This window comes from Caretta caretta, chromosome 12, assembly GCF_965140235.1.
Source record: "Caretta caretta isolate rCarCar2 chromosome 12, rCarCar1.hap1, whole genome shotgun sequence".
In the NCBI taxonomy this organism is placed as follows: Eukaryota; Metazoa; Chordata; order Testudines; family Cheloniidae; genus Caretta; species Caretta caretta.
Window position 1 is genome coordinate 17,181,577 of NC_134217.1, and position 19,955 is coordinate 17,201,531.

General features: G+C 43.5%; 1 protein-coding gene across 8 annotated transcripts in view; it reads left to right on the forward strand.

Annotated features, from left to right (window-relative positions):
- The window catches only part of ZNF423 (zinc finger protein 423), a 326,267-nt gene that overhangs the window by 64,098 nt on the left and 242,214 nt on the right, over window positions 1-19,955 (forward strand). For 7 of the 8 annotated variants that reach the window (XM_075118370.1, XM_048816600.2, XM_048816601.2 and 4 more), the window contains exon 2: window positions 8,458-8,517. The exons of the other annotated variant lie outside the window; for it this stretch is intronic. In XM_075118370.1, the coding sequence (XP_074974471.1) occupies window positions 8,458-8,517 (60 nt within the window). The remainder of the gene's footprint in view (window positions 1-8,457; window positions 8,518-19,955) is intronic. 8 annotated transcript variants of the gene reach the window in all.

Here is a 19,955-nt window from a genome sequence, read left to right on the forward strand (position 1 = left end):
GTTAAGGGGCTGTTGCTCATTTGTAAGGTTTGATTGCATCTAGAAATCAACATGTGGCTCAGAAGTGCCTTGGTTTGATAAGGTTAACTTCTTTCCTGGGAGTGATCAAGTGTTAAATAAGCACTGTACTATGAATGGAGTTCAGGTAATGGCACACCCATAAATAGATTTTCAGATTCATGCGGGAATGGATGCTGAATTCTTTCTGACGTTTCTTTGAGTGCAGAGGACCAAAACCTTTTAGTCTCCAGCACCAGTGACCTAGCAATTAAATAAATATCCTCTGAGAACATCTAAGATAAGCTGGCAAAATGTAAATATTTGGATTTGTGTAATACTGTTTAATGAATGGAGTATCTGCCCACAGTTCCCTACTGTATCTGAGCTGTGCTTGGTTGTAGTGAAGAGTGGTGGCCAGAGGGATCTGGTTGTGGCTCCCTGATCAGGGCTGCCTACTCCTGTCATAAATTAGAGCAGAAAGGCATCTTGTTCTAATGCTGCTGGCATTGCTGGCTTAAGGTCCCTTACGCGAGTGGAGAACTGGGTATAACAGTGGAATCCACCTCTGCCACATCCCCCAACATTTCTTCAGCAAGCCCATCCCTGACCTGCTCCCTCTTCTTTTTTATGTCAGCATGAGGCGGCAACTGGTGTATGAAGGTGCTGTGCCTCCTCTGGCAGCTCTGTGCCAGCAGAAATTCCCCCTGCACATGGGAAATTCTCTACTTGCACAGCACAAAGTGGCCTTAGTGAACTGGAGAATCTGGCCCTTTGAGTTTATCACAAGAAGATTTTCTGTATGTGCTAGCCCAAGGACATTTTCAAAGCTCTTTGCATGGAAATTCATTCCAAGACATTTTTTTTTCTAGAGGGTTCAACTTCATAGTTGCTTCCCAGACAAACTGCATTAAAAGGATACTGTCAATTTAGAAACTGTGAAAGTTCTTTATGACCATAGTTACTAGAAGCACCAAGATTAATGTACTTGAAGAATTAGACTAAAAGAACGCCTCTCTCCTTGTTTCCAGTTTGTTCACTTCGTGCACTGGATGACAATTTGGGTGCACAGTTTGTTTCCCCTTTTCGTCTGTTCAGTCAGTCAGTTTATCTCAACTGTGGTTTATGTAGGTCATTCACACAGCAACAGGGGAGAGAAAATTTTTAACAATAAACAAAAATAAGGGTAAGGCCACAAACACTGATAAAGGAACTCAGAGAAGATTTTAGTACTTTGAAACTACTTTTAACTCTGTTTTTAAAATTGACTATGAATTCAACCTGAGATCTGAAAATTGACATAATCACCAATAATATACTGTACTTGGAACATGACTGACACTTTTGTTGATGATGCATGAAGCAGAATACAATTCAGGTTGCTGTTCTCTAGCTATATTGGCTCTGCATTACTAATAGGAATGAAATTTTTTTTAAAGACATTTCAAAACAATGACTCAGAGGGAGCAGATATAGTATGAACCTTTTACATCGCCGTTGTTTCTCACTGCAACCATACCTGAATGCACAAACACCTTTCATAGTTCGGAGAAAAGTGGGGGAAAGGAGGGTGTGTGTAACTGACAAGAATAATTGGAATTTAAATGTAAAGGTAGCCAAGATTCTAAAATGTTTCAGTCCAGTGTGAAACACCTTAAAGGGCACTGTTTTTTTATGAAGTGCTGAGCATTGCTCTCAAGAAAACAGGCCCCTTTAAGGTGTCTCAAGTTGAGGCAAAATCACTAGCTGCTTTTTAAAATCTTGGCTTACATCCTTAAACTTCACCTCTCTTTCCTTTAATATTTCCATGCTGTACTTCCCAAGGAGAATGTTTCGAATACTTCTGCATCTTTCTATCAGTCTCAGTCTCAGTGCATAGGTGCTGACTCCATGGGCGCTCCGGGACTGGAGCGGGCGCAGGAAGAGGTGGGAGCTGGGGGAAGGGGTGGAATGGGGGTGGGGACTGGGGTGGAGCAGGAGTCGAGCACCCCCCTCAGGAAATCACAAAGTCAGCACCTCTCTCTCAGTGGTTTAGCAGTAGCTGCGTTCTGCTGTTGCTGAACAGTAGTAGTTTAGATTTCTGTGTTTGCATCATCAAAGTGATTAAATGGCACTTATGGAAGGGTCTAATCCTTGATTTTGGTTAATTATGGTTTTGTCCATTGTTTCTCAGAAAACATTTATTCTTCTTTGAATGAAGGGCCCTATTGTATTCCAGTGAGGGTTATGCATGTCTGCTATGTTCCCAGAGTCAGAGAACTTGAAAATAGTGTCTGTTGCTCCTTGCTTGAGCCCTGGCTCACCTTGTGCTTTCATCTGACAAAGGGCGGGGCAGACTGACTGCATCCGCAGTTCCTTCTCATGGCCGGGTGGTCTGGGTCGGAACTTTCAGTGTCCTCATCACTGACGCACTTTGAAATAAGACAGTGTACATAGTTTGCCAGTTTTTAGATTAGTTTTACCAGTTTATTGTACTTTTATTGTAGTTTTAGTACTTGGTCTAGATTTGGGTTTATTTTTTTGTTTGTCTTCTTTGCCAATCCCTCCTCCCCTGTACTGGCACGCGGGTATTGGACTATGCCCTGGACTCCGGGCTTCAAACTCTGCACCTCTTGCCTGCATTCCTTCTTGGTCAGCAACGATCACCAACGCTGTCTGTCCTGCTTGGGAGAAGCTCCTGTGTGACCAGGTGCAGTATTTGCCTATCCTTCCCCAGCTACATCTGAGAAGGGCAGGCTTTCTGCCTCTGGAAGCGCCTCATGGAGTTCTCCTCGAGACCTCACTCGGACCCAGGCCAGGGAACCCTCACATACATTGGACTGAATTAGTGAGGAGCTGTTTCCTGCTACCATGTCCAAATATGGTGCTGTCGGAACCACCCCCCACGGACCCCATAGCGGGGCCTAGTCATGAGGTAAGGAAACATACCTATAAGCATGGGACTAAGTCTTCCTCAAAATCGAAGAAAGTGAACACTCCTTCCACGAGTTCGAGACATGGTGATAGATCACGTGCTAAGTCCCATAGACCTGAGAAGAAGTCACACAAGCAATGGAATCTGGCGGTTCTGAGCACTGATCCATTGGTATTGTTATCACTGGCATCCCAAAAGATGTGGGATTGTCCTGTTCCAGGAAAGTCCATCGTGCCATTTGATACCCAGAAGGAGAGGGTGCCTCTTACAGCGGGGAGATCTGGAGCCAGAGCCGCGTCCCAGGATGTGTTCACCTGGCCAAACCCGGAGTCACCCCATCTATCATGCCCCTCCACTTCTGGAGAGATAATTTCTCTACCACAGGATATGCCTGAGGTACAGGATCCCTCACCGTCTGCTCTGATCACTTACACCCTTCCACTGGCTCCAGTGGTACTGGCTTTGGAACCTGAGTAAATCTTTTCCTTCTCTGATGAATCAGAACTGGGAGAGGAACCGACCACGTCTTATCACCACTACGCACCTTCACGGAGACTGCCACGTCCATGGGAGCATCTACCACCTCAATCATCTCTGAGCCATTGGTACCCCATGCCGTGGGGACCATCACAACCTCCCTGGGATCCAGCCTATTCACCATACTGGGGAATCTTGTCCCTATACCTCCCCCCAGCCTAGTCCACAAGGGAATCTTCACCTGCCTCCCCCTAAGGGATCCTTCCAGCAGGTGTTCGGATCCTATAGTAGAGGAAGAATCCCTTAGTCCGGTCCCGACAGTGGTTCCACAACCAGCTAGATTTCCCTCCTTATCTCTGGATGAAGTGATAGAACAGGGTTCTACTCAGCTTACTTACTGATACCCAAGAAGACAGGCAGATGGAGATCAGTCCTCGATCTTCGGCACCTTAATCGCTTCTTTCACAAGCTCAAGTTTCGTATGGTCATGCTGGCAGCAATTATCCTGTTGTCAGAGAAGAGCATGTGGTTTATGGCTCTCGATATGAAGGATGCTTATTTTCACATGGATGTCCATGGAGCCCACAGACGTTTCCTGAGATTCACAGTGGGCGTTCACTATTTCCAGTACAGAGTGCTCACCTTTGGAATAGCTGCTGCTCCCCAGGTCTTCACCAAGGTGTTTTTCATCGTAGAAGCTTATGTCAGATGTTGTTATGGTGTCCTCGTGTTTCCTTGTCTCAACAATTGGCTTCTAGCTGTGCTGTCCAGGCAAGAAGCCCATGCATCGACCTCCATGTTGCTCCAATTTCTTTTGTTGCTCAGAGTCAGTGTCGAAATTGATCCTAGACCCCACATAGTCTCTGGACTTCATAAGGGCTACCATCAATTTGAACGTGGCACGAGCCTATTTAGCAACAGACCAGTTCTAGGCATTGTATTTTTGGCATAATTCATTTATCATTTGTGACAATCTTTTAAACCACTTAGCCATCTGCACGACACAGTTGGGTGGAACTTTCTGGTAGAGGATTTACACAATAAACAGGTTTTCAGTACCACCAGTGTAGTGTTCTTTTTAGCGTTTACCATTTTTTGGTTAAGAATGGTCTCCGTAGATTCCGTATATTACTGAGTAGCATATCTTGAAAGTGTTCCCCTTAGATTCTATTCCCTTCTGCTGCACCTATTACTATTATTGTTTTAAATAAACCAGTCTCCACAAGGTAGGGGGAAACAGAGATAATTTATTTACAAAGTCTAGTACTACTGCTATAAACAAATATATAAAATAGAGAAGGGAAATTGAACCAGGCTTCAAATCATGTCAGAAAATAATAAAAGAGATAACACGTAAGGACAGACAGGGAAAGCAAACTAAAGTAAACATCTCCCTAACTAAAATTAAAATTATGAACAAGGTTTTTCTGACTCACTGCTCTCAGTGGTGAGAATTGGAGATGCCTATGTAACCTCAGCAGTCAAACCCCACTCTGACCTGCTGTTTGCTCCTTGGGAGGACCTGCTGAGCCTGTAATCAAAATATTCAACCTTTATTCCACTCACTGGATGAGCAGGGACTTCACCTCCAGTTTGGACAAAGCCTTTACACAGCCCTTCCTTTACCAACACAGGAAACTTCTAACATATGTATCCTGACCTTCCAAATGAAATCAACAGAGGACTCATGCACCAGAGGGCAGAATTTAGCCCTTGATGGTCAAGTATTAAAGTTTTTAGTTTAAGGTAATGCTGTCCTGTCAACTTTTTTAATGCTTGGATATTTACTGTCTCAGCAGACATAACCCCTCCCCCCCACTTCAAATATGTGTGCTTATATAATGTGTGCTTATGTCCAAATGATTTAGATATGCCAATGAGAAAAGCCTCACAACACCTCTGTGAGGTATTATCCTCTTTTAATAGAGAAGTATATGCTGGTTAGGTAACTTAAGATTACACTAGAAGTCTATAACAGAGCTGGAAAATTAACCCAGATTTTTTGACTCCTAGTTCTGCACTTTAATCATGGGGCCATCCTTCCCTCCCTACCTGTCAAAGTGCACAGGACAGGATATTAATGGAACAGATAGTTAAATAGCTGTGGCTTGTTAATCATATTGGTGTGCAGAATGATTATTTTTATGTTAAAGGCTTTCCTTAGATCACTGATTCTCATACTGTGTTTGACATCCCTTGGTGCCTGATGTCTAATTTAGGGTCTGGTCTTGCAAACAGTTGGGCACACGAGTACCTGAGTGTTTGAAGGCCCCGCTTAGGTCCCTTGTCCAAAGAGATTAGTCTATCTTTCTAATTGTCCCTTAGGCCCCATGCATTGTTATGGTGCTGTAGAATAATTTCAGGGAAGTACAAGACTAACCATGCCAGCCTTTTTGTACCACTTGCTACCTTATGTGCTCCTGCTTCCACAGCAAGCACCCATCTTGAACAGTGTGAAGTGATCTGGCTTCTTTTTTTCCTATCGCTCCTGCCAGTTACCTTATTGTTGAAGAGACCAATTTGAACTCCTGTTTGGCTGGATAAAGAAAACCTGTTCAGTTGCACAGTAGTCAGATGTAACAATACCTCCAAGGGGGGTTGCTATTACTTTTTCTCATCCTTGAGCCTGTAAAGATAGTGTGTTTATTAAAAGAAAAAAAGAGAGAGCGAGAGAGAGAGAGAGAGAAGTGGAAGAAAAAAGGAAAAAGAAAATGAAAAAAGAGAGAGGAAAAATTAGTGGGATGAGCAACAACAGTTAAAATGCATTTATGGCTAAACTAGTGAGGCAATTGACTCCCTTGCTGCATGAAAATGTTAGATGAGGTGATGTGTGTGCATGTGTGTGTGGGGAAGAACCTGAAATCATGACAGTAATATTCAATGAATGTAAGTGTTGTCATCTTCATTTAAATATAAAAATGTAGTGGTCTCCCTCCCTCATCCACTCAGCAGAGCAAAACAAATTAATGCCAGTAAAGGCATTCATTTAACCTTTTAAGCATTTAACCTTTGGCTTCATTTAAGGGATTCCTAAAAGTATAGTGTTGTTGTACTGTTGAAATCAAGTGAAATCAAGGACTGTAGCAGTCTCCTGTGTTTAGCTAAAATGTGAGTTAGTCTATTGTTAAAATTACAGATGACCAACAGTGGTTCCATATATTTCTTATTTAACTGTTATTGAAGTTAAGGCCTTGCCATATTTTTTAGCAGATTTAGTAAGTTTTATTCTCTTATCCATTAGAAAAGTGATTTAAAATTTTTTTTTCTATAATCAGATAAAAACGTTCTGCTGATCCTTTTTGAATAAGACATGCAGTATAAAGTTAGCTTAATTGACATGTTGGGGGAAAAATATCTTCTCCCAATGTACATGTAATTTTACTGTTGAAACACAAACATATCTGTTCTAAGAGCTGAAGCAATATTTAATCTCATTATGTCCAGAATATTCCTTTTGCATTTTAGTACTTGTCACAAAAATGAAACAAGATGGTGGTCTCAGAGATACAAAATGGTGGGTGAACCTTTTACTAGAGCAAATGTTTGGCCCAGTCCTACTTGTGTCAAAATAAATGGGAGTTTTGTTATTGATTTTCACATTTTATACTTTGTTTTCCATCATTCCAAATATAATATTTTGTGAAATGTGCTTTTGTGTTCATGTAGGTTTGTTTAAAAGACTACAGCTAATTTTAAAGGATCATCAGCATCAACCGAAGTGGCCAATCTTTGTTGAAGTAATAAAATTATACAATAGCGCTACAGTAGTTGTAGCCTTCTATGGAATGTACATTTGTTGTGCAATCTCCCCATTAGATTACAGTGCATCAAAAATATTTTTATATTACCCATTTAGCTATCTTTTCTATTTCCAATTTCTTTTTAAAACCACCTACATCAACTTGCTAGAACTGCATCAAGGATATTAGAGCTTGTTGGAAAAAAAATGAGGCTTCCAGGTAATAATAATTGAATCTAAGGTCTGTAAACCTAGCTCTAAGGTCTGGGCATACAACGACCAGTGTAGTCAATGGGGGCTATGGAATGTGAATTTAGAGTGGTACATTGACTTCAGCTGCAGAATCCTGTAGATGTCCATTTTTTAGATGAAGTGAGGTGTGGATAAGGGCGGGTAGTAGTGTTGAGTGTACAGTAAAATGGTGTATGTCAGAGAATAAAGGTCCAATATCCAAACTATATTTTTGAGGGAGAAATAAGGACACTGTTGTATATGATTATAAAGGGGCATGTTGACAATCTCTGCACCTCTGACTTTCAAATGCACACAATTTGACAATAGTAAAACTACTATTGACTGAAGTGGGAATAGAATTGGGCTCCTAGTTGGCAGCTGGTCTCTTGGCTGTTTCTAAGGGGCACAAGGTTGGCTAAACAAAATTTGAACAGCTAAAGATAAAATGTTGTGTTTACTTCTTTCCCAAGTGCTAGATAAGTGTTTAATTCTGAAAGATACTGAGCATCCTACCCCCATTGTCTTCACATGATCAGGCCTTAAATTACAATATAAATATTTTAAAGAAAAAGTGCGTATGTGACTGCAATATTACAAAATGTGTCCATACATAACATATAGTGTTTTGGATACCAAACTTTTTAAAACATCATAAATTTTGTAGTTCTTCATATTGTTTAATTACGTCCATCAATATTGTTTTCATAGAACATATCTTTGGTGTGATATGTTAGAGTGAAATTTTCAAAACAGTCTCTTTGCAGCCACAAATTTGCAGTCTTTGTGTGCACCAACCCCCTAAATCTGCACATCCGCAATACGTTGTGGTAGTTAAACCTCACTCACATCTGCATGTGCAAATTTGGTAATTTGTATTTGGGGAAAAAAATATTCAGGCACAGATTTAGTAGCCAAGTTGAAAATGTTTGGACAGAAACTTTACTAAATTATCACCCTAAAATTATTTTATGGAAAATAATCTTTTCTTCACTGGTGCAGAAATCTGTTGTAACACTTTAATAGTATATGGGGCTCTAATTATCTCGTGCTTCCCATTTTGTTTAGAAATCACAAACTGTATTTTGTTCTCTTTCAGTCGAAGAGGGTGAATCTTCAGATTTTGCTTTGAACTGGGACTCATCAGTGACTCAATCAGGTAAATGTTCTAGGTTTTTCTGATTGCAAAGGCTGCCAGAAAGCAGCCAGGCATTTTACAGAAACTGTATTTTGTGTCACATTCCTGTCTCAAATCCAAGACTACCCACTGCAACACAATTTTTATATCAGTTCCATATGGTCAATAAAATCTATTACATACAGAGACTAATATACTCTTATCCTCCAGAGAGCCATTCTTTCTTCTTGTGGGCACACAGAAATGGGTTGTGATTTCTCCAGTATAACTGCTTTGAAGTTTTCTGCAATGGCGCTGTTGCACATTCATTCCAATCTAATTACATAAAAACTACTCTAATAGGAATTTTAAACTCAATCTCAATTGAAATGTGTGTATTGCTCTTCTTGGAAGAAATTACAAAGCACTCTTAGATCAGGTGAACATAAGTTTGGAAAGATTTAATGTATTTACCAGTCTCTGTGTAAACCTGACGTGTGTCTAGAACCTGTAAACCTATTGAACATCTGAATAAAAAGGGGCTCAGAAACTAAAGTAGATTAAGCAAGTTAGAATGTCAGATTAGTCTAGGTGTATGGTTGGTTGCAAGTTATTTACCCAATCTGATGTACATAATGCTATTTTGATTTGGAGTACATATTTTGTCTGTGTAATATCTATGGAATTCTCAGAAGGCAAATTTGTATATAATTTCTTTGGATTTTAAGGTGATAAAATGGTTAACATTAACTGTGCTTCAATAGTGTCTTAATATAGAAACACATTGTGGTATTATAGTAGTGGTAGACCACAAGAATTCACAATTTAAATAGATGCTAAACAGTAATATGAAAATAAACAATGGTAATAAATCCCCATTCAGTGTGGATATTATAAGAATCATTGGGAAACAAGCTCACAAGGGATTTTTCTCACCATAGTCAGTATCTGGCTGGTCTTTAAGACAAATTTGTCTTTGCCATGGTACTTGTGGCATTCCATTTTGTACAAAACATAGTGTATGTTGTTCTGGGTACAGCATCTTTTCCACTATGGCTGCTTTGAACGATTTGTATTTTCACTGTTCTTTGATAGCAAATATTCCTGCTGCTGAAAACCCCTGACTGTGATGCAGAAGGCCCCTTTGTGCCTGGAGCTAACAGTGCATGAAAAGAGCACTCTCAGTCTTTCTTGCTTGACCTTAGTTTCAAACAGCAGTGGAGTTGAGTAACCAATGTTATCTATCAAAAATCCTGAATTATATTAAATCTGAGGTACAAAAAATATATCTATACATGTCAGTAGGATGGAGTGCATTTGGGTTTTCTGAGTGAGGTTAGTGGATATATTGGAGGTATAAGAAGAGCTTGTGAAAGAGTTTTCACAAATTAGCTGTTTCTGCTCCCATTTTCTCACTAAAGCTGAGATAATGGGCAACAGGGTGTCCTGTTACTAGTTGGAAATACGAGTAATTCTAACTCTAGACCCTTGGAATGATACATTACAATTGTGTACTGTGTGTGTGATCTACTTTACATCTAATTTAAGGAAATGCATGTTGACACACTTTGTAGAGGTGAATTTTAATCTTATAAGCCTTTATATTGGATAGGATACGATACAGGAGGCATGAGGCTGCAGACTGGAATAAGGCTGAAGAGTTATATAGAAAAAGCATTAAGAAGCCATAATATATAGTGGTGTAATACTGTGGAGTTACTCACTGTTGTGTGGTGTGCCTCCAAATCTATATTCAGTAACTGAAACCAGTCCCTTAGTCCCAGTGTGCAAGACTTTCATTATGTTCTTTTATGATCTTCCTGTTTGCATTAACTCTAGTAGTGTGATGTAGAACTTCAATAAAGGGGGGAAAACATGCTTCAGCTTCTCATTTCATGCCCCTACACTCCCCAGCCCAAATCAACAATATACCTTTTCCCCTTGAAAAAACAAAAGTCCAAAAACTGGACTTGTTAAGGGTGAACCATTTGCCAGATGTTTTAAATTAACATATTCCTCACTCTTCTTCTCAGGTGTTGTGCACATCTGTGTGTGGATGGAAACAGATCCACTGTGACTTCTGAGGAATTATCTTCTGGCTTGTGTGCACAACCACTGTCTTTCCTGAGCTAATGAAGCTTCTTAGGCCAGGTCTACGGTCGTAACTTTAGCTACTACCGCAATGTTGGTTAGATGTATGACTTTTTATTTTTTTTTTTAAAGTAGGATTTCTGTATTGGCAAAAGCTCGATTAAACCATTATACTGGCATAAAAATGCTTTTGCTGATATAACTTACTTTGCTCTCTGAACCAGTATAAGCTAAAACAGCAAATTTTGCTGGTATAAGCTGTGTCTGCACTAGGAGGGTATACTTGTACTGACACGCCTTTCTAGTGCAGACGTGGCCTTATTTAGTTGCATAGCGGGACACTTACATTGCAAGCCTTAAACTAAGTTCTGTTTCTAATGATGGCCTTACCATACAACACTAAAATAGTTGAGAATGTATGTTGTTGCCTAAGCAGAAACAACCCAGCCTCTCTTGCTTAGATTTGCATAGAAAACGGATTTTTTTAAAATAAATCTTAATTTGTAAAAAATATTAGGGTTAATTTTATCCAAATCCTAGGGTTGAAGAGGCATTTTCAAAGCAGTAGGTAGTCAACTAGAATTTTTTTGATTCTTCCAAAAAATTAATTTCCAAAAATATTTTATTGTAGAGGGTAATAAGTTGTCTGAACCGCAATTAACAAAATCTCGCTGTCATGCCAATGCTGATGTCCCCTGAGGTGTGACTGAAGCTCTAGGTGTACACAGTATTTAAACTGTGCTGAAGCAGAGCCCTTGTTCAGCTGAGGGCTGCAGAGTTTACAAGTTCCAGTCCTTTGGCATTATGATCTCTGAAAGACAGGAAATGCAGAGCCAGTGAACTTCCTACAACTGTAAGAGCTAGTTCAGTAGGTTTGAAAGCATGTGATTGTTGACTTCAGTGTTTGCTGGACTGGCTTTCCTGATTATTGTAACTTGTAAATTAGAAGTATTTTGGAATGATGGAAATAGAACTCTTGTTGAGGTGTTGTAGCTTTCAAAGTACCACAAATGCTCAAACTTCGTTAAAGTGGCTACTTCAGTTTTTCCAAAAATAGCACTTCACTGTCAAAGTTTCAATGAGGTTCTGAACAATGGAGGATGCTTACAAATCATTGATTTGCAGGCGATATTTAATGCAACATGTGGAGATTTATCAATGTGCATGTTGTCAATGGAATTCATGTGGCTATGTTTTTATGCATCACATTGATTATTTACTGCAAGGATTTTGCCTTTTTAGTTCAGTTGGTTTTCTTTTCTTTATTTAAAATTTTAACCTCTACCTAGACAGGAGATTAAAAGCTCTTCTCCCAGTTATCTGTCCAGTTCAAAGGTTTTACAGAAGTCTAAGCCTTCTTACTATTGGGGAATCATTTCAGCTTCTTTAAACGTGACTTGAACTAGTTTTGTAAATGACAGTTTTCTATCATAATTTAAGCTGTGTGTATTAATTTTTAGAATCAATAGAATACATTATAAGTAAGCTTGGAAGAGTTACATTTTTATATTTTTATGATTTTAAGATTTTTTTAAATTTTCAATTGTGCAAAATCATGGACTTTAAGCATTTTTTCCCAATTTTTATGGATTAAAATTTTCACAGTTTTGGGAAATTATTGGGTGTTGACAATTATTTAATGATATTAAATGATATTACACTGAGATTAAAAAAGTAAAAGTTTTATAACCGTTAAAACACAAATTGTCAAGATCACATGTTAAAGTATACAAAATAAAACATCCTTAAATCAAACTCTAATAAATTCTTAAGCCGCATTTTCTTACTTCATCTCTCTGTACATTTCAGTTATTGTAGATGGAAATATTCTTCATCGGTTTGTGTATGTACTGTGAAATTGATGTTTACTGTTATTTACTGATAAAAATCTAATCCTTCCTAGCCTAATTATGAGAGAGAGGTTGCTCGGATAATATGAAAAATAATCTCTTGGTATTAGTCTGTGAGCTAGCAAAGGGTATGTGTAAGAACATTCCCAGTTCTTCAATTTTGCATAATTGTTTCTGAACTTAAATTTAAAGGACAAGAATATATATATATATATATATATCTGTCTTAGTTAGCAGATCAGTAATGTTTTGTTGTTTAATAGACAGGTATGTGTTCTGTCCCAGAGGACAAGAGAGGTAGAATGCTCATTCACCCTGCTTCTCTCTGTTAACAGTGACTGCCACACTTGCAAGCTTGCACTGCTGCCCTCACATCTAACACAGAAAGCATCTCAGATATAGGGTAGGTTGGGCAGGGTTTCCAGTGGGAGGACAGAGAAGCATCAAGAGCTCTGGTTTGCCAAAGGGTTTTCCGCTTCTTCTAAGCAAAGAGGAAAATAAGATTTAATATTTGTCTGGGTAGCCCATTGCTTTGCAGTCCTGTATTACTGTTGTAATACATCACTGGAACATTATCTAGAGGAGCAACAAGGGACATTTTAAAGAAGTAAAAAGTCTTACCAAATATATAGAGAATCTAAGGCATTTTTAAAGAGGTATAAAAAGCATTTTTATATGGGGTTTTCTGGGGAATTTCTCGTTAGCTAGGCTGGGAGGCCTTGGGGGAGCCAAGCTAAATTGTCTGAGGCAACCAGAGTAAGATTTTGTGTTCTTCCCAGGAACTCAGTGAACTAGAAGGCTTGCACTTTTTGTCAGTTCCTGAGATACACGTAGCTCCAGACTGCCTTTTTGCTATACTTAAATTATACTTAAACACAAAAGTAGGCTTCAGTAGCCTTTGGGTTGAGACACAAACGGAGAAGTTGGGGAACGCAAAATCATGGTCCAGTAGCACAAATTGGGGATGGAATGTCAGCCCGAACTATTGCACTTGGAAATTGGTGGTGTGTGTTGTGTTATACTGTCGGTGGTCAGTATAACAGTGTTCAGTGGTGTGTAATAGATATGTTTACAGAAGTGTCTTTTCAGAATTTGTTTGCTTTAGGACAGCGTGCCATCAGTGCCAGTAAATAAAGTCAAAACGTTAAAAATACTGTGTCATAAACCAGTCATGCTGGAACAAACTCCTTGAAATGAAGTAGTGTGACTGGCAGGAATGGTTGTAGGCAGTTTATTACATTCATTTCTAAAGCACTCAGTGCTGTATTCACTGGGTGCTGGCCTGTGCAGATGCTGTAGTTCAGCACATACATTAAGCTTTATACTGTTTTCAACTTGTGTATCAATTATTGTCTCTCTCTTGTGTTTTCCTTCTTCCTTCCCAAATCCTCTCAAATCACACTGCTTGTTCAGTCTCTCTGGACTCAAGTTGCAGGCAGGCATGTTTTTCTCTCCACATCTACATGCAGGATTTGGGGGTTCTAATCTCTCCTTATTTCATCTGCTGAGGTACTCTTCTCCATCAGCTTCTGGGGTGTAGGTGGCTCAGAACCTGTAGGTTTTCAGGCTATTCTGCTGCAGTGGTCACTGGTTAGGGAGTTGCAGAAGAGGTGGTAATGGGGAGATGAAGAAGGAGAAGAGGATAGCACCCGGCTGTGTTTGTGCTGCGTCCTCTGCTGTATTGGACTTGGCATATGCTGTTGTACCATCTAGTCCAGGGGCGGGCAAACTGTTTGGTCTGAGGGCTACATTGGGTTTCCGAAATTGTATGGAGGGCCGGTTAGGGGAGGCTGTGCCTCCCCAAACAGCCAGGCGTGGCCCGCCCCACCCTCATCTGACCCCCCCCTGCTTCTCGCCCCCTGATGGCCCCCCGGGACTCTTGCCCCATCCAACCCTCATGTTCCCTGTCCCCTGACGGCCCCTCTGGGACCCCTGCCCCATCCACTCCCCCTGCTCCCTGTCCCCTAACTCCCACCGGAACCCCTGCCCTTGACTGTCCCCAGCCGCCCCATCCAACCCCTGCCTCCTTCCTGACTGCCCCCCCTCCCCCCGGACCTCTGTCCCCATTCAACCCCCCTGTTCCCAGCACCCCTGACCACCACCCCGAATTCCTCTGTTCTCTATCCAACCCCCCCTGCTCCCTGCCCCCTTTCTGCGCTGCCTGGAGCACCGGTGGCTGGCGGCGCTACAGCTGTGCCATCCAGAGCACCAGGTCAGGCAGCCATGGTGTCCGGCTGGAGCCAGCCACGCCACCGCGCAGCACAGAGCACCAGGTCAGGCAGCCATGGTGTCCGGCTGGAGCCAGCCACGCCTCCGCGCAGCACAGAGCACCAGGACAGGCAGCCGTGGTGTCCGGCTGGAGCCAGGCACGCCTCCGCGCAGCACAGAGCACCAGGACAGGCAGCCGTGGTGTCCGGCTGGAGCCAGCCACGCCACCGCGCGCAGCACAGAGCACCAGGACAGGCAGCCGTGGTGTCGGGCTGGAGCCAGCCACGCCTCCGCGCAGCACAGAGCACCAGGACAGGCAGCCGTGGTGTCCGGCTGGAGCCAGCCACGCCACCGCGCAGCACAGAGCACCAGGTCAGGCAGCCGTGGTGTCCGGCTGGAGCCAGCCACGCCACCGCACAGCACAGAGCACCAGGACAGGCAGCCGTGGTGTCGGGCTGGAGCCAGCCACGCCTCCGCGCAGCACAGAGCACCAGGACAGGCAGCCGTGGTGTCCGGCTGGAGCCAGCCATGCCACCGCGCAGCACAGAGCACCAGGTCAGGAAGCCGTGGTGTCCGGCTGGAGCCAGCCACGCCACCGCGCAGCACAGAGCACCAGGACAGGCAGCCGTGGTGTCGGGCTGGAGCCAGCCACGCCACCGCGCAGCACAGAGCACCAGGACAGGCAGCCGTGGTGTCAGGCTGGAGCCAGCCACGCCACCGCGCAGCACAGAGCACCAGGTCAGGCAGCCGTGGTGTCCGGCTGGAGCCAGCCACGCCACCGCGCAGCACAGAGCACCAGGACAGGCAGCCGTGGTGTCCGGCTGGAGCCAGCCACGCCACCGCGCAGCACAGAGCACCAGGTCAGGCAGCCGTGGTGTCGGGCTGGAGCCAGCCACGCCACCGCGCAGCACAGAGCACCAGGACAGGCAGCCGTGGTGTCCGGCTGGAGCCAGCCACGCCACCGCGCAGCACAGAGCACCAGGACAGGCAGCCGTGGTGTCCGGCTGGAGCCAGCTACGCCACCGCGCAGCACAGAGCACCAGGACAGGCAGCCGTGGTGTCGGGCTGGAGCTAGCCATGCCACCGCGCAGCACAGAGCACCAGGACAGGCAGCCGTGGTGTCCGGCTGGAGCCAGCCACGCCACCGTGCAGCACAGAGCACCAGGACAGGCTGCGGCTCTGCAGCTGCGCTGCCTGGCAAGAGCTCGCCGCCCTGCCACCCAGAGCCTTGTGCAGATTTTGTTTTGAGACCCCAAAATACACACTGTGGTCACTTCTTTTTTCCTCCTGTACCTTTGTGCAGTGCCTCCCAAGTATTTTGATTTGTAACTCTCTCTTCAACTGTTGCAGAAGAGGAATAACATCTTTCCATTACTTGGGTCTAACTCAGCGCTGTCATATACATTAAAATGGGCAGGTATTTTTAAGGGGGGATATTTTACTTCCTGTTTTTCTTGCCATCTTGGAAGCTTCTCTACCTACATGTTTCTTCCTTTTCCATTTGCCAAACCTTGCTTTGTGTCTTCACACCCCCAACCCTTGGACTACCTGAGTTTCCAGTGGAGAGTAAGTGAACATGGCATTGAATCATTTACATGCTCTGCTGTGGGAATAGGTTCAAATTTCTGTTGCAAAAAGAGCATTAGAGAAGAAAGCACTGTTTTTTTGGAAGTGTAGGAAGGACTTACCCATTCTGGCATTAGGCCCTGACACTGCCTTAGTTTTCCTCTTCTTCCCCAGTTAATCAGACATTACATTGCAAGTGTTTTCTCAGTCACTTTCCCCTTTTTGGAGTCTGATTTATTAATTTAAAGTTCAAAGCAACCCATATCTTCCCGCAGCCCACCTGGCTAGCTCACACTCACAGGGTTCTTAGTCTGAGCCCTATTTAGACTTTCCTCCAAGCAGTTCCTTCTCCCTCCAGTTCTCTCTCTCAGATCTTTTACCTAGCAGCTCTGGAGAGTTACTCAGCCTAGGCCTCCTTACTGGCCCTTTTCTGACTGTTCTTAGTCCAGTGGTTCTTAGTTCTCATTCCTAGGTCTACTTTCTCAGGTGTCGCTCCTTGGACTGAATTTATATTCCACAAGCAAGCCCCATTATTAGTCACATGCTCCCCATCACATGGCCCTGGTATTCATTCCTTCCATGTGGGGAGATGGGTTAAACATGGCACAGATGAGGTTGAGCCCCCAACCCCTTAAAAGGCCAACTCACCCCGTGACGTGGAAACAGTGTTTTTTGTTTTGTTTTGTTTTTTTAGGTAGTAGCTATTGCCTTATTTAACTTTTAAGTGGTAGAATGAAAAATAATTCCTGGATAGGTTCCCTCCATATCAGAACAATTTTAAAGTAAGTTGAGTGAGCATTAAAAACCTCCAGAAACTCAGAAATCACCCCTCCTCAGGGCTGCAGCTAAACTAAGGCATCTCTGTTATTAAAAACGATGATTTTGTTAGTAAATCAAGATGAATAAGATTCTGGCTAAAGTTTTGGCCTGAGGGATTGTAAAATCTGATCCTTCCAGACACAGCAGGTGTTCTCCAAGAAATGGAAGACTTGAGAACTTTATCAATGGACTGTGGAACATAGTTAATCCTGTGATAACCTCTTCTTGAATTTGGATGTCTTTGATTATATAAGTGAACGATACTGGGGCAGAGAGTTGAGGTGTGCAGGGGCTGAGGGCTCCGGTTGGAGGTGAGGGCACTGGGATGGCATTTGGGGTGCAGGCTTCCCTGGGGCTGGCAGGGAGAGAGGACTCCCTGCTGCAGCAGCCCCACGGCCCAGGGAGAGGTGCCTCTCCCTGCTGCAACAGCACTGGGGCTGGGGGAGAGGCATCTCCTTGCTGCAGCCCTGCACACCCCAAGCTCTCCACCCCCTATTCCCCACCTCACCCTACATCTCTCTCCTCTCCAGGCCCTAGGGCCTGTGTGCCTGCATGGCTCTCCTCATTAGGTGTGTGGCTCTTGATGGGCTCCTGTGTGGCCATGCAGGAGCATGTCTTAGCGGGAACGCAGGAGGAGATACGTATCCTCCCCACACTAATCCTTCAGAGTTTGTTCTGGAAAGATAGTATTCCTATATTACCTTTCTGTCCCTGTACCCCCAGTGGCAGCTGTCCCCTGTGGGAATCCTGTCAGCATGTCCCTGGGGGTACAGGCTTCTGAGTGGATGGCCCATGTCTTCTGCTGATCATCTAGCCTGTGATGATCTTGGGGGCAAGGGGTGGGGGAAGGCTGGGTTGGCCAAATAGCCTATTCTGCACCACCCACCATTGGAACAGTTATAGGGAAAACTTCATGAGGAATATCATGTGACTTGTCCCTCTCCTTTTGCCTTCTGCTTTCCTGAGAAGGCCTCCTCTCAGTTTGGAAGTTGGGTCCCGAGCCAGCCATGCTTATTTGTCACAATTACTAACTGTCATTCTGCTTCCCATCTTCCTGACCATGTTGGGTATGTCTACACTGCAATTAAACACCTGCGGCTAGCCTGCGTCAGCTGACTTTGGCTTTTTGGCCTCGGGCTACAGGGTTGTTTCATTGCAGTGTAGATAATTTGTGCTCGGGGACCCTTTCCCTTCTGGGGGTCCTAAAGCCTGAGCCTCTGCCTGAGCTTGAACATCTACACTGCAATTAAACTGTCCCGTAGCCCGAGCCCCGTAAGCCCAAGTCGGCTGACACGAGCCAGCTGCGGGTGTTTAATTGCAGGGTAAACATACCGGTTAAGGGTTTGTCTCAATGGAGACTTAGGGCATATCTACACTACCCCCCTAAGTCAACCATCATTAAGTCCTATTTCTACACTACCCTCTTCCTGTTGGTGGTGTGTGTCCTCACCAGAAGTGCTTCCACTGATTGAAGAGGGGCGGTTGGGGCTATAGGGGGCTGACCGCTCTCCTTGCAGTTCCCTGCCAAGAGCCCAGCTGCCCCCCGCCCTCCACGCTCTTGGTTTCACGCTCCCAGTTGGGAGAGGGAGCCAGCTGACCGAGCGTCTCTCCTCCCTGCTCCGAGTGGGGATGGCAGCTGCCTGGGCTTCTCACCTCCCTGAGTGAGGTTCCGTGAAATTGACAAGACAGCCAACAGCCAATGTAAGTAATGCAGTGTCTATGCAGACACTGCGTTGCCCTAACTACACCGACCTGAGCCCTATGCCTCTCTTGGTGGTGGAGTTAATCCGTTGGTGTAGTATGGCACTTAAATCGGCGGGACAAGGCTGTAGTGTGCACACTGACATAATTAGGTTGATGTAATGTGCCTTATATCGACCTAACTGTGTAGTGTAGACCAGATCTTTGGGTGCGGCAAATTGGGATGTGGATCTACAGCACTCTAGTCTGCTGCATGCTAACTGGCTGCCTGGACTCTGCTGCTGCTCGTTAAAAGATCCATAGTGGGCTTTGACATATTGCTGTTTGAAACAGCGTTCACATGGGAACTTAAGTGTGCGGAAAGTTAGTGCTCTGTACTTTCACATCCTGGCTTGCCATGGACTAAGTCTCTGTATAGACGAGCCTTAAGTATATAACGAGGTTAATACTTGATTCCCTAAAGGACTAATAGCATTTTTTGTTTTGGATACTTTGTTTGTTTTCTATTGCTGAGGTTTCTTTGATCGTTTAGGTGTAATATACTAATACTGTACATCCTCTCAGAAGAGGACATGCTTTCATTGCTATACTGTGGAAAATTTAAGTTTTATCTTTATCTTTTATTTTACATATATCTAATTTATTGTAAAACAGAAAGGTAATTGTGACTGTACTTCCCTTCCTCACAGGGGTGTTGTGAGGATAAATACACAAAACATTTTGAGAGGCTCAGATACTATAAGCATCTAATATAGATAGATAAAATATTTGGGGGCCAGTTATATTCTAAAAAGTGGCAATTAAAAATATCATAATCCCATCCCATCTTACTGCAAGCTGTAAGGGCCCCTGAGGAAACTTTGCCTTTGTCTAGAAGGGAAATTACTTCCTGTGAATGAAATTCAGTCCATAGTTACACAAGCCCAGCAGAAATCGGAATATTTCTTTGAACAGTAAGTTGTTAGCTGGAGTGACAGAAGAACCCATGCTTTCTGCGTTCTGTTTGACTGACATCCTGTGGCCGTATCACTTTAACAAAAAGGAGAACTATAAAAAATTAAATTCTTCCAGAAGCAGTTCCTTCAGAAGCCATTGCCGTGCGTTGTGTAATGCTGCGTTGACTCACACATCTCTCATGGAAACAGATGTTGCCCTATAAATCTTCTCAGATGTCTCAGATGGTGTGATGTTATAGGTATTCTCATTTTGTTTAGGAAGGGAATCTCCTACAAGAATGAACAGTCT